This window comes from Conger conger, chromosome 2 (genome assembly GCF_963514075.1).
Source record: "Conger conger chromosome 2, fConCon1.1, whole genome shotgun sequence".
NCBI classification, from domain to species: Eukaryota; Metazoa; Chordata; class Actinopteri; order Anguilliformes; family Congridae; genus Conger; species Conger conger.
The window spans coordinates 89534160-89548170 of record NC_083761.1 but is presented as its reverse complement, the minus strand read 5'-3'; the positions used below and the strand labels follow the sequence as shown (position 1 = coordinate 89548170).

Genomic DNA, 14011 nt, shown 5'->3' with positions numbered 1-14011 from the left:
AGTTAGACTCAGTGTTAAATGAAACTGTGTTGAGTGAGACTCAGTGTTAAATGAGACTCAGTGTTGAGTGAGACTTGGTGTTAAATGAGACTCAGTGTTGAGTGAGACTCAGTGTTGAGTGTTGAGTGTTGAGTGAGACTCGGTGTTAAATGAGACTGTGTTGAGTGAGACTTGGTGTTGAGTGAGACTCTGTTAAATAAGACTCAGTGTTGAGTGCTGAGTTAGACTTGGTGTTAAATGAGACTCAGTGTTCAGTGAGACTCAGTGTTAAATGAGACTCAGTGTTAAATGAGACTCAGTGTTCAGTGAGACTCAGTGTTAAATGAGACTCAGTGTTGAGTGTTGAGTTAGACTCGGTGTTAAATGAAACTGTGTTGAGTGAGACTCAGTGTTAAATGAGACTCAGTGTTGAGTGAGACTTGGTGTTAAATGAGACTCAGTGTTCAGTGAGACTCAGTGTTAAATGAGACTCAGTGTTAAATGAGACTCAGTGTTGAGTGAGACTCAGTGTTAAGTGAGACTCAGTGTTGAGTGAGACTCAGTGTTGAGTGAGACTCAGTGTTAAATGAGACTCAGTGTTGAGTGAGACTTGGTGCTGAGTGTTGAATGTCTCTATCCAGCTGTATCGGGTCCATCCAGCACCTAAAGGGGAAATATGGGCGGGGCTACAGCCTGGAGGTGAAGCTGCGGGAGGAGGGGGCGGGGCTTGAGCGGGCAGAGCACTTACACCAGGAGCTGCTGAAGATCTTCCCCCACGCAGTGCGACAGGACAGGTGAGAGTGGCCTTCACCCCAAACCCCATCCCTGTCCCACCCTGAAAAACTCCACCTCTCTGTAGCCAGTGAATAATACTGTGCTGATGTCTCTCTCCCTCTCTCCCTCTCTCACACACTCTCCCCCTCTCTCACACACTCTCCCCCTCTCTCTCACACTCTCACGCTCTCTCTCCCCCCCCCCCCTCTCTCTCTTCCTCTGTAGTTTTGTAACTTTGATGGTGTACAGGGTTCCGATGGAGGATGTCCAGTGTCTGGCTGACTCATTTTCCCAGCTTGAGAGTGGTGAGTGTGTTCCTTATCCCCAAGCCTGTCAGCCTGCCCTCTGACCCCCCAGCTCTTCTTCTGCCTGACCTCTGACCCCCCAGCTCTTCTTCTGCCTGACCTCTGCCCCCCCAGCTCTTCTTCTGCCTGACCTCTGCCCCCCCAGCTCTTCCTCTGCCTGACCTCTGACCCCCCAGCTCTTCTCCTGCCTGACCTCTGACCCCCCAGCTCTTCTTCTGCCTGACCTCTGCCCCCCCAGCTCTTCTTCTGCCTGACCTCTGACCCCCCAGCTCTTCTCCTGCCTGACCTCTGACCCCCCAGCTCTTCTTCTGCCTGACCTCTGACCCCCCAGCTCTTCCTCTGCCTGACCCCTGACCCCCCAGCTCTTCTCCTGCCTGACCTCTGACCCTCCAGCTCTTCTTCTGCCTGACCCCTGACCCCCCAGCTCTTCTCCTGCCTGACCTCTGACCCCCCAGCTCTTCCTCTGCCTGACCCCTGACCCCCCAGCTCTTCTCCTGCCTGACTCTCCAGTTCACACAGCTCACTGCTGGTTTTATTCTTCTCTTCCCAGCGAAGCGGACATTCAGCTTTGAGGAGTATAACTTCTCCCAGTCCACACTGGAGCAGGTGAGTGTCTGTGCTGCTCAGGGTCCTCAGAGTAACACTTATACTGCGCAATTCTGTGAAAAATCAACCAGAGGTGTGGGAGCTGACCGCTCCAAATTTTGTGTGAATGTTTTTGATATATTTTATATATTCAATAAAGTACAATCAAAACTGTGGCCTTGTTGGCCGAGAGATATTGGCTCATCAATAAGGGGTGGGTGGTACCAAAAAAGTCACTGAAGTGGAATTTTCTTTTTCAATATTTGATGGCTTACTGCACCACTTGGTGTATGACTTCTAAACTTCCAAAAAAAGACCAAAAAGTGTTAAATGTTCAACCAAATAGATGGTAAGGTAGGAAGTCTCCAGTCAAAATCAAGCGTTGTTCGTAAAAACGTACACTAGACCTACTGAAGTACAAAATAATGAGTTGATACTGCAATGCCTGAGAATGTTTCACCATCTCACTTATTTACCTGTCCCCTTTCCCCTCGCATGGCCCCTCCCCCTTTCCCCTTGCATGGCCCCTCCCCCTTTCCGCTCCCCCTGGCCCCTCCCCCTGCCTGTAGGTGTTCCTGGAGTTTGCGAAGCAGCAGGAGAGCCAGGAGGAGGAGGCGGGGTCTCTGAGCAGCTCCTTCCGCTGGCAGCGGCTGCGTCAGGATGGCCCCGCCCCCCACAGCAACAGCCCCGCCCCCCACATTGACAGCCCCGCCCCCCACAGTGACAGCGTTGTCCTGCAGCTCTGACCACGCCCATCCACCCGCCAGGCCACGCCCCCCACCTGCACTGATGCCGCCCCTTCTGCTCTCCACAGCAGACAGTCACACACTAACCCCGCCTCCCCGTTATGAACACACATCACACTAACCCCGCCTCCCCGTTATGAACACACATCACACTAACCCCACCTCCCCGTTATGAACACACATCACACTAACCCCGCCTCCCCGTTATGAACACACATCACACTAACCCCGCCTCCCCGTTATAAACACACATCACACTAACCCCCCCTCCCCCTATCTTCACCACGCGCACACACACACCCAGTCATGAACGCACACTACAAATACATACGCTCTATGTACGCACACACAAAGCGAATCATATTTTCTTACATTAGTGTGTTGTGTCTCCCTGTGCGTGTGTGTGTGTGTGTGTGTACATGTGTACAGAGGTGTGTTTAGCAGTAATGATCATCTTCCCCTAAGAGTGACTGTAATAGTGTTGGTTCCTTTGTGAGCTGGTCTTATGGTGACCGACATGGTTGGAAGGGCAGCCTATTTGAGTTTCTAAATAAAATTGTATTTAGTTTTTTTTAAGTGCAATATCTGTGTGTGCGGGCGTGTGCAAGTGTGTGTGTGTGTGTGTGTGTGTGTGTAGGCATGTGTGCGGACGCGTGTATGTGTGTGCATGTGTGTGTGGGTACGTGTGTGCGGGCGGGTGTGTGTGCATGTGTGTTTGTGTGTGACACATAGCGTGGGCTAGTGGTGTGTGTGTGTGTGTGTGTGTGTGTCACACATAGCGTGGGCTGGTGGTGGAGTGTGTGTGTGTGACACATAGCGTGGGCTGGTGGTGTGTGTGTGTGTGTGTGTGTGTGTGTGTGTGTGTGTGTGTGTGTGTGTGTGTGTGTGTGTGACACATAGCGTGGGCTGGTGGTGTGTGTTTTGCTGTATGAGGTGCAGTGCTTCGCTGGGTGAATTTTAATCTTTTATAATAATGTGTAATATGTTCACTCCAGACTTCCTGATTTTCCTTTAATAAAAACTTATTAAAGGGAAATATTTTTCCCAAAATGTTGGTGTATTTCTTTAAAACCACTTCATGGCTTTTTTTTGTTGTTGTTCCTGGTGTCATCGATATGTTTGAACACAAGAGGGCGCCACGTGTCTTGCTCTTAAACGCAGTTATGAGAAGCCAGCGTCATACTACGCTTATGCGGAACTCAGAGATCCATGGCTGCCTCTATGCATTTCAGGTGGTCATTAATGCATAAACACCGTGCCCGGAGTCCACGCCCACGACACGATGGACCTCAAACAGGATGAAGGGATCTACTGAATTGCGTAGAGCAGGTTTCAGCCAGTGCAGGTCGGCTGTGCGCTGGGGCCTCAGCCGCAGGGCGAATATGATTAAAGCAGCGCCTCCGCCTCAACTCCTCTCAGCCTCTCAGCATCAGGGCGGTTATTTGCATTGGTTCACCGACAGTAGACCATAAAAAGACGCCGTCCAAAAAAACAAAAACAAACAGACAAAAAACTTAAGATGGGTCTTTAAAAAAATTATGTCGTTTGTTTGTGCGGTCTGTATTGTGGATTTCTGTAGCTGTGACGTAATACTGGAATCCGGAGAGATTGCCCGGAGGAAGGCGCAGGGGTTTATGAATCACTGAGTGGTTAACCTTGTGAGACGAGGACTGTGTGGGCAGGAGAGCACTGTTTCCCGGGAGCTCTTTGTAAAAGTGGGCTATATCGAGCCATGCTAATGATGTTACCCGGGGAGTTACAGATGCAGCCCGCCCCCGTCACCCGGACCCCCGCCCACCTGCCGCGTCCTGAAAACCCATTCCGCGCGCGCAGGGACAACCGGAAAACACCGTCCATATTCCATACTAGTGTTTCTCAGTGTTTAACATTTCTCCTGCCGCTGAATTGCGCGCATTTAAAAATTCAAAATTGCGTATTTAAAATAATGGAGGAATTTTCTTAATACGAAACAACTAGGGGAGCGATTTATCCTGCCTGCCTTCACAAGCAGCGGGTACCTTTCAACCCGTATTGTAGGCAGTGATTACGTAGGCAAGTAAAGGAATTCTCCCTTCCCCCGTTTTGCCTTATTTGGTCGCATACTGCATGACCGCCATGTTTAAGTAATATCATTCTGTTCCGTCTCTCTGACCTGAATATTACTGACCTTGAAACGCGGTACCATGCATGACTGTCGTCTTTAAAATGAAACAGATTTAGGTTCCATCAGTATGTTTATGCGCAACATGAGCATGTTGATAATCACATGCGCTCCTTTCTTCTTATCCGCGGGAGATACCGCTCGAGCATCGCTTGGCCGCATTTCGGATCCATGCCACACAACACGTGCGCTGTTCTTACGGGGTTTTAGCACGTACACGAGTGATTCTAAAATTACCTTTTTCAAAATCGTTGATTACCCAATTTCGATTTTAAGGAATTGTATCAAAGTGTCAAGTTTGTTGTCTGCCAGTACGCGTTCGCCTCATTTGGGCCGTCAGAAGCGGCGGTTATACATTTCAGTGGCTGCCGTGTACGCTACGGGGCAAGCTTCCTAAATTAACATTACTTTCATGAAGACAGTCGTGGTTAATAAGTAAAGTGATGGTTATCACATTTTTTAAATACTTATTCGTTGGAAATTCAGCCATAACTGTCGTAGGGACCAAAATAACCACCACCTCCCGCGCTCTAAGAGGAGGCGCCGCGCCGCTGTGGGTGCTGGAGAAGGCTGTGACGTCACCGTGATGTGTTCTGTCCGTAACAGCGGCCAGGAGAGCGTTCGCGCGGCTGGTTTGATAATTTGGTTACAGTTCAGGCAATAAAACATACTCAATTTGGTTTTAAACACTTACATTGTATTTGCATTTTACTACAACTCAAAAGTTGAATTCCTCTCTATAATTCCGGTTTTAAGTTTGATTAAAATACCAGGTTGATTAAAACTAGTTATAGCATCGGATCGTCTCACATTTGTAGTTTGTGTGATAGGACTGTGTGCTCAGCCGATGAGTGGGTTTGGATAAAGGTGTCAGCTGAATAACTAATGTAACGATACTGTTCTTTACTCTGTGTGTCTGTGTTTGTGGATCTCTGCTGTGCCGTGCTTGCCCTGTCACACTGAAGTCTCACTCAGTTTTCAATCTCTGTGTAACATTTGATCCCAGTAAGATAATGGCATATATAATAATCCAAAAGCCTCCAGTTATGAGAACGCTCATACAGATAGATCAGGGGCCCAAATTTCTGATTTGTGTGAGCCTGGCATGGTATAGGTATACTGGCTCAAATTCCCAGCCTTGTCAGAGGGAGAGATGGAGAGAGGGGGAGAGAGATGGAGAGGGGAGGAGAGAAGCAGAGAGAGATGGAGAGAGGGGGAGAGATGGAGAGAGAGATGGAGAGAGGAGGAGAAGTGAGAGAGGGAGAGAGATGGAGAGAGGAGGAGAGAAGCAGGGAGAGAGAGATGGAGAGAGGAGGAGAGAAGCAGGGAGATAGATGGAGAGAGGGGGAGAGATGGAGAGAGAGATGGAGAGAGGAGGAGAGAAGCAGGGAGAGAGAGATGGAGAGAGGAGGAGAGAAGCAGGGAGAGAGAGAGATGGAGAGAGGGAGAGAGATGGAGAGAGAGAGATGGAGAGAGGAGGAGAGAAGCAGAGAGGCGAGAGAGATGGAGAGAGGAGGAGAGAAGCAGAGAGAGCGAGAGAGGTGGAGAGAGGAGGAGAGAAGCAGGGAGAGATGGAGAGAGGGGGAGAGATGGAGAGAGAGATGGAGAGAGGAGGAGAAGTGAGAGAGGGAGAGAGATGGAGAGAGGAGGAGAAGCAGAGAGAGAGATGGAGAGTGGGGGAGAGAAGCAGGGAGAGAGAGAGATGGAGAGAGGGGGAGAGAAGCAGGGAGAGAGAGAGATGGAGAGAGGAGGGGAGAAGCAGAGAGAGAGAGATGGAGAGAGGGGGAGAGAAGCAGAGAGGCGAGAGAGATGGAGAGAGGGGGAGAGAAGCAGGGAGAGAGAGAGATGGAGAGAGGGGGAGAGAAGCAGGGAGAGAGAGAGATGGAGAGAGGAGGAGAGAAGCAGAGAGGCGAGAGAGATGGAGAGTGGGGGAGAGAAGCAGAGAGAGAGAGCTGCAGACGTCGTGACCAGCAGAGGGAGGTGGCTGTTCCCCTCCTACACTCAGAGCTCTGTGTTTCTCTCCCTCCCACCTCTACCTTCTCAACGTGAACATCTCATTCTTACCTCTCTGACTCTTTTGTGTCTGTGTGTGTGTGTGTGTGTGTGTGTGTGCGTGCGTGTGTGCGTGTGTGCGTGTGTGCGTGTGTGCGTGTGTGCGTGTGTGCGTGCGTGCGCGCGTGTGTGTGCGTGTGTGCGCGTGTGTGTGTGCGTGTGTGCGTGTGTGCGTGTGTGTGTGTGTGCGTGTGTGTGTGTGTGTGTGCATGTGCCTGTGTGCGTGCGTGTGTGTGTGTGTGTGTGTGTGTTTATATGTGTATATATATATATATGCACGCAGTATATCATGTTCTTTTTCATATTTTGCTCTGTATTCCTCAGCTTTTATTTACAATACTGTTAATAGATAGTTCCCCCATTTCAGGACACCATAATGTTTTGGACAAATGGCTTCCCATGTGTTTCTGTACAGGGACATAAGCCTGGGCTTCTAGGCTTGTGTGTGAGGACCAGAGTTGTGTCATTATGAGGCTGAGAACATTCATGAAGGCTTCCCGAAATAAACAGTTTGGAGCATCATAAAGAAAAAAGAGCTCTACTGAGCTCAGCAGTCACAACGAGCCTGTAGGCTAAGGAAAACATGATCAGAAAAGCTTATTTCTCTTTTAAAACTGCTTTTTTGATACAAAATGTTAACTTTCACATGTGTTTTATTCACATATGAGAGGAGAGTATGCTTTTATAAAGCATGCCCAAAATGTCCAAAAAGCTCTCCAAAAAGGATTACTTTAATGAATGCTTCCTACCCAAGCTGCATCACATTTAAAATGAGTTTAACCAGAGCCCTGTTAGCCTCATTAGCCAGTACAATTAATATTACAGGTTTATCTATAGCAAGCTGCAGGTTTAAGCATGCCTGCTTATTTATTCTGCTATGAAATGACCTAGCAATGCATTTATGCAGCACCAAGAAGCAATTCAAGATGACATTCTCTTAGGTATAGTCCTGACAAAAATGGCTGTATTGATTACAAAATAAACTTCAATATTTTTTTTAAAACAGTCTTATCTTAATAATCAGGTAGAATATTTGTTTCCATAAATATGTCTAATAATAAATAAATATCTAATAATTTGCAAAACAAACTTTTCTATTTTACCAAACCAGAAATATGTCGACCGGACATATTTATTCATTCATTACATTATTGGCATTTGGCAGACGCTCTTATCCAGAGCGACGTCCATTCATATACATTCAACTTCTGAATTGTATATTTTTGTTTTTATATTGGAACATTAATTTTTCACATAGAGAATCGGTATCAAGGATTGTTGGACTCTGCCTTATTGTCTGAGTCTGTGGTGGGGGAATGGTTGTGAGCACGGCCAGCGGGGGGTGCCTTTTATTGCCCTGCTTTGCAAATAACAGGCTGATGAGCATCTAAACTAGTGTTCTCACTAGTGGAGAGTATTTTTAACAAAAAAATGTTGTGGTTTTATTATGTTGCATTTTTTTTTGTATTCTATAAATATCAACACAGCAGTAATTTGGGACGTTGACAACTCAACCACAAGGGGGTGAAGTGGATGGGAGTAAATCTTCTTGGATTACTTTATTAGATTTATTAGTTAGCTAAACTGTTCGCTAAACCTCCTAGTTTTGTATCATCTGTAAATTACTAAAGTACTTTCAATGCCCATGTCTAGGTCATTTATATAAATGAGGAAGAGCAATGGCCCCAGCACGATCCCTGTGGGACTCCACTTCCCACAATACCCTGCTCAGACTAGGTCCCTCCTCCTACTACTCTTTGTGTTTTATCCCGTAGCCAGTTCCGAACCCACTCTGAAATGGCACCTGTAATTGCTACTGTCCTCATTTTGATAATGAGTTTGCCAATTGAATCAGGGGATGATTAGGTGGCAAGTTAAGTGACCCAGGTATGGACTTTAGCCAGGACATGGGGGAACCCCCTGCTCTTTGTGAAGAGTGTCGTTTGATCTCTAAAGACCACAGCAAGTCAGGGCCTCGGCTTAGCGCCTTGCAGGGCCAGGCAGTAGATGTAAAGCTAAAGGTAAACGCATGAAGTGCAGTGCATTCTCTGTGGAGTGAGAAGTAGAGGACTTTTGTTCTGTTTTTCTCAATGTGCCTGCAATGCTTTAATTCATTAGCCTATATAACAAACCGCAATGCTTAAGTGATAAAAAATTGAACTACATTAAGTTGTGCTCTTTATTTCAAGAAAATAGTTTTGTAGCATTCAATTTCATAATCTTTAAACAGGTTGCTATGGGTATATAATGCTGAACAAGCATGGTGTCACTAATAGGATTTTTTTAAATGCTGCCTTTCTGTTAAACATTTACATTACATTTACATTTTAGTCATTTGGCAGACGCTTTTAATCCAAAGCGACTTACAAGTGCATAGGTTCTTCCACAAGTTAAAGCATCACATCCATAACTAGGAAAATACATAGGAAGTGCTGTTTTAAACATATAGTCATCATAAGTTTTTTTGTCATTGTTTTTTTTTAGGGGGGGTTAGACAAGAGGGATAGGGATATCAGAAAGGGGGCGGGGGAAATCAGGAGGGAGGACTAAGGTAGAGTTTGAAAAGTTGTGTTTTTAGTCTGCGTTGAAATAGGGGGAGGGATTCTGCTGTCCTGACAGTGGTAGGCAAGTCATTCCACCACTGTGGAACCAGAATGGAAAACAGGCGTGAACGTGCAGCTCGACCGCCAGGTGCACGTAGAGAGGGAACCATAAGGCGACCAGAGCTGGCAGACCGGAGTGGTCTAGCTGGGGAGTAGGGAGTGATCAGGGATTGTATGTAAGGTGGGGCAGTCCCCTTAGCAGCCTGAAATGCCAACACTAAACCTCCCACCTAAAGCTCCCACCTACATTTTGCAACTAGTTGACACCCCCAGGCCTATTGTCCTGCCCCCAACCACTCAGACCATTTCACAGCAGTGGCTGACGGGCCGGTTTTTACACCTATGTCACTTCTAGGTGATTATCTGTGACAAACACTCACACAATTTTGAAGGCTGATTTCTCAAAATCACTTTTGTCAGACACACATAATTTAAGCTTTATCTCCATAACAGATTGATCAATCCCAACAAGCAATACCTTATTCATTTTGTAACTCAGTTTACAGTTTACATCAAATGAAAAACAAGAAAATGTAAACATTTTCAACAATACCCCTTTTACCTCGTTTGGTCACATGTTTCAGCGACTTCATGCAAATATGCATTACATTTCACTATGTGTCACTGCATAGCAAGTGCATTTAAATGAATCACTGATTTTCTGCTTTTGGGATTTTGAATGCATAAAGAGACAAAGATAGTTACTATGTGATACTAAGTTTGTGCGGAACAACACTGGAGGAGTGATGTGTAGCATTGGGCCATATCCTCCAACTGTTCGGGATGCGCATTAGGAGACGGGGGGCATGTTCGGTGAGTGTGAGTCTCACTGCGGCCGGGTGGCGATGTTGATGGCGCGGCTTCATCGGGGCTCTACAGCCAGAAGGCGGAACGGTGGGCGGAGCCTGTGTGTCCCTGGCTGCGCGCGCGAGCTGGTGTGGGTGCAGAGCGCGAGGTGAATATAAAAGCTGCGGTTTCGCCCGCACGCTCCCCGCAGTTACAACCGCGTCTGCGCTCCGCTCGCTTGGGTACTCGGATAACTTTCCTCCCGTACGGAGATTCTCTTCTATGGTTCTGATCGGAGATTCCAGTATGTCTCGTACCGACGAGGTGCACCGCATAACGGAGAATGTCTACAAAGTAAGTGATTTCATTTGCTGTAGTAAGTCTGGATATAGTCTCTTCATTTCTTTAATGGTAGACGAGGCTTTGTAATGATTATTGTTAGACGACTGCTGTAGCTTAACTAATTTCTTATTTATTTAATGTGTCCGACGACACTGCTTTTGTATTTAACAGTTTCAACACCGAGTGAGAATGTAAACATAACTTTAATCCTGTCAAAGTGATGTCGTTCCGTTACTTCGTTTACATAATAATTTTATTGAAAGCCAAATTGTCCTTTCTCATTCCAACAGGTAATCTTTCATTGAATTGTGATACACCGTTTTAGATCATTTTGCCCGATATAGACTGTCGGTTTGGGGGAATCCGCAGTTCGGAGGTGTATCCTATGACTAAATACTGCGCACATAACTTATTCCCACTGTAGCATCGCGCTTACAATGCGCGCGCAGAAGACGAAGGTTATCTAAATGTCACATTTGCCCGTTGTTGTCTACAGTCATGTGTCCTTCATTTATGTTTGAAGGCGGGGTGAGATTTTAAAGAGTATGACTGGTACGGGGCAAGACTCGCGCGACTCACTACAGCCGTACGCTAGCTGTCCAATTTTATTCTTGCGTAACGAATTATTTCCATTGCAAACGCAGCGTTTGCTGATCTCTCGACTTGAACTGGCGTGTGCCCTCTTGTGTGCGTGTAGACTCGCAATGTTCGTCTGAACAAGGCTCGCCACAGTTGTATTTCATTTTAAGCAGTTCAAGGCGCAAGGCAGTAATGTCAGCCGAAATGTTATGATATCAGGTAAGTTTTACCGCCAGGTGCGGATTTCTGCGCGGTAGAGGGACGTTAATGCTGGCTTCGTGTTTCATGATTGTCACGGTAACGGGTTAGATAGCACGACTGGTTGAATGTGTGATATAACCCTAGATCCTAACGAAGAGCCACTGGAGGGGGTGCGATGTGCAGACTGATTTGGGGGGGGGGTTGGGGGTGTACCACTGAGAGATGGGGGGGGGGGCTCATCCTAGAACAGCGGCCCCGTCATCCCACTTCTTAATGCGGGGGTCCGTCCGGTAGGCACCGCGCTCGGCCGGTTCTGTTCTCCTCCCTGAAGATCCCAGATCTCCGGTTCCCAAAACAGCCCCCGAGATGTGCCAGCTGGTGCCGGTAATGAAGCCTGTTTGGGGCTGTTACAGCGGGGTCGAGGTGTCTGCTCGCGCACGATGCGATTACTGTGCGCTGCTCTTAAAGGAATGCTGTGGTCAGATAATTAATAAGAGTGAAGGAGATGTGTGTGTGTGCATGCACATTTGAGTGTGTGTGTGCATGCACATGTGAGTGTGTGTGTGTGTGTGTGTGTGTGCACATGTGAGTATGTGTGTGTGCACATGTGAGTGAGAGAGAGAGAGCGAGAGAGAGACATTAACACTGTACTGAGAGAGAGAGAGAGCGAGAGAGAGAGAGAGAGAGAGAGAGAGACTTACTGCACACACACACACACACACACACACACACACACATAGTTCTGTGCAGTTTTAGGCACCCTAGACTTTATTATATATATATGTTTATTTTTGTGTGTGTGTTAGTATAAAAGAACACATTTGAGATTTCCAAATATTACATTTTACAGAGACATTTTTGTTTTTAATTTAAAAAGTAACATATTACTGTAAGAAATTAACTATGTTTACATAAAAACTAGATCAAGGCTGTCTGAGATCAGAAGCAAGCAGTCAACCAAAGTCTGCAGAAGAACTACGGCAAGTTCTCCAACATGCTTGAGACAGCCTCCCTGCTGATTGTCTTAGCCAATGCTGTCCTGCAGTTCTATATCTCAGAGAAGTGATGCAGTTTTAATACTAAAGGGTGGTGACAAAAAATATTGATTTGATTGATTGAACTATTGTAATTGACTAAAATGTAATTTTAAATGTATGCTACATTTGAAAGAATCTTATGTGTACAAAATGTTATACAGGTGCCTAAGACTTTCGCAAAATACTGTACACACACACACACACACACACACACACACACACAAATGCACATGCACACACTGTTTTTGTGGAATCTGTATTTTAGTAGACTCTGTGTTTTAGTGGAATCTGTGTTTTAGTAGAATTAGTATTTTAGTTGAAGCTGTATTTTAGTGGAATGCGTTTTATTGGAATATGTATTTTAGCAGAAGCTGTATTTTAGTGGAAGCTGTGTTTTAGCAGACTCTGTATTTTAGCACAATATGTGTTCATGAAATCTGTGTTTTAGTGGAATATGTATTTGAGCAGAATCTGTATCTTAGTGGAATCTATGTTTTAGTGGAATCAGAATTTTAGCAGAATTTGTGTGTGTTTTTCTGGAGGGTGTGTGTTACTGGAATGTGTGTGTTACTGGAGTGTGTGTGAGTGGAGTGTGTGCGGTAGCAGATTCAGTTAGTGGGCAGTGCAGCAGGCTGATGGGGTCGTTGGAGCTGCTGTTTGTTACAGTGGGCAGTGCAGCAGGCTGATGGGGTCGTTGGAGCTGCTGTTTTTCCGCATGGTGGAATTCCCTGGATCGCAGCAGTGCAGGGCTGTCTCAGGCGGAATTCCGACATGCCCATATCAGGGCTCGGAAGTGGGAGGAGCTCATACCCCTCACTCTGCACCTCTGCAACGTAGCGGGGACTCTGGAATCCAACATACCCTCACTCTGCCCTTCATACCCCTCACACTATGCGTCTGTGTGCGACTGTGCGTGCATGTGTGTTCGCGTGTGTGCGTTTGTGCGACTGTGTGCGACTGTGTGCGACTGTGTGTGACTGTGTGCGACTGTGTCCATGTATACGACTGTGCGACTGTGTGTGTGTGTATCTGTCTGTATCTGTGTGTGTGTTCGCGTGTGTGCGTGTGTGCGACTGTGTGTGACTGTGCACCTGTGTCCATGTATACGACTGTGCGACTGTGTGTGTGTGTATCTGTCTGTATCTGTGTGTGTGTTCGCGTGTGTGCGTGTGTGCGTGTGTGCGTGTGTGCAACTGTGTGTGACTGTGTGCACCTGTGTCCATGTATACGACTGTGCGACTGAGTGTGTGTGTATCTGTCTGTATCTGTGTGTGTGTGTATCTGTCTGTATCTGTGTGTGTGTTCGCGTGTGTGCGTGTGTGCGACTGTGTGTGACTGTGTGCACCTGTGTCCATGTATACGACTGTGCGACTGAGTGTGTGTGTATCTGTCTGTATCTGTGTGTGTGTGTATCTGTCTGTATCTGTGTGTGTGTTCGCGTGTGTGCGTGTGTGCGTGTGTGCGTGTGTGCGTGTGTGCGTGTGTGCGTGTGTGCGTGTGTGCGACTGTGTGTGACTGTGTGCACCTGTGTCCATGTATACGACTGTGCGACTGTGTGTGTGTGTATCTGTCTGTATCTGTGTGTGTGTGTATTTATTTCTATGAATATACACACACAAAGCACTTTATTAGGAACTAATCCTGGGTAGGGCCTCCCTTTGCTCTCAAAACAGTTTCAATTCATTCCATGAATTCCACAAGATGTTGAAAACATTCCATTGAGATTCTGTTCCATGTTGACATGATTACATCACACAAATGCTGCGAATCTTCTGTTCTTCCACATTCCAAAGGTGTTCTGTTGGGTTCAGATCTGGTGACTGGGAAGGCCACTGAAGAACATTCAACTCATTCTCATGTT

At 46.7% G+C, this 14011-nt stretch overlaps 2 protein-coding genes across 10 annotated transcripts in view; both read left to right on the top strand.

The window, feature by feature from the left end:
- Window positions 1–3439, top strand: part of abca5 (ATP-binding cassette, sub-family A (ABC1), member 5) — a 72722-nt gene extending 69283 nt beyond the window's left edge. For all 3 annotated transcript variants that reach the window (XM_061232091.1, XM_061232092.1, XM_061232093.1), the window contains 4 exons: window positions 621–773; window positions 979–1058; window positions 1609–1664; window positions 2213–3439. In XM_061232091.1, the coding sequence (XP_061088075.1) occupies window positions 621–773; window positions 979–1058; window positions 1609–1664; window positions 2213–2389 (466 nt within the window). In that variant the 3' untranslated portion in view covers window positions 2390–3439. The remainder of the gene's footprint in view (window positions 1–620; window positions 774–978; window positions 1059–1608; window positions 1665–2212) is intronic.
- A 6773-nt stretch (window positions 3440–10212) lies between these two features.
- baiap2b (BAR/IMD domain containing adaptor protein 2b) overlaps window positions 10213–14011 on the top strand; it is a 60962-nt gene continuing 57163 nt past the window's right edge. For 6 of the 7 annotated variants that reach the window (XR_009708045.1, XR_009708044.1, XM_061231257.1 and 3 more), the window contains exon 1: window positions 10215–10345. Coding sequence is in view for 5 of the 7 variants with exons in the window: in XM_061231257.1 (XP_061087241.1) it covers window positions 10274–10345 (72 nt within the window). In the remaining 2 variants the exon portion in view is untranslated. Of the gene's footprint in view, window positions 10346–14011 lie in introns of all 7 variants that reach the window. The other variant, XM_061231253.1, reaches the window with a different exon arrangement.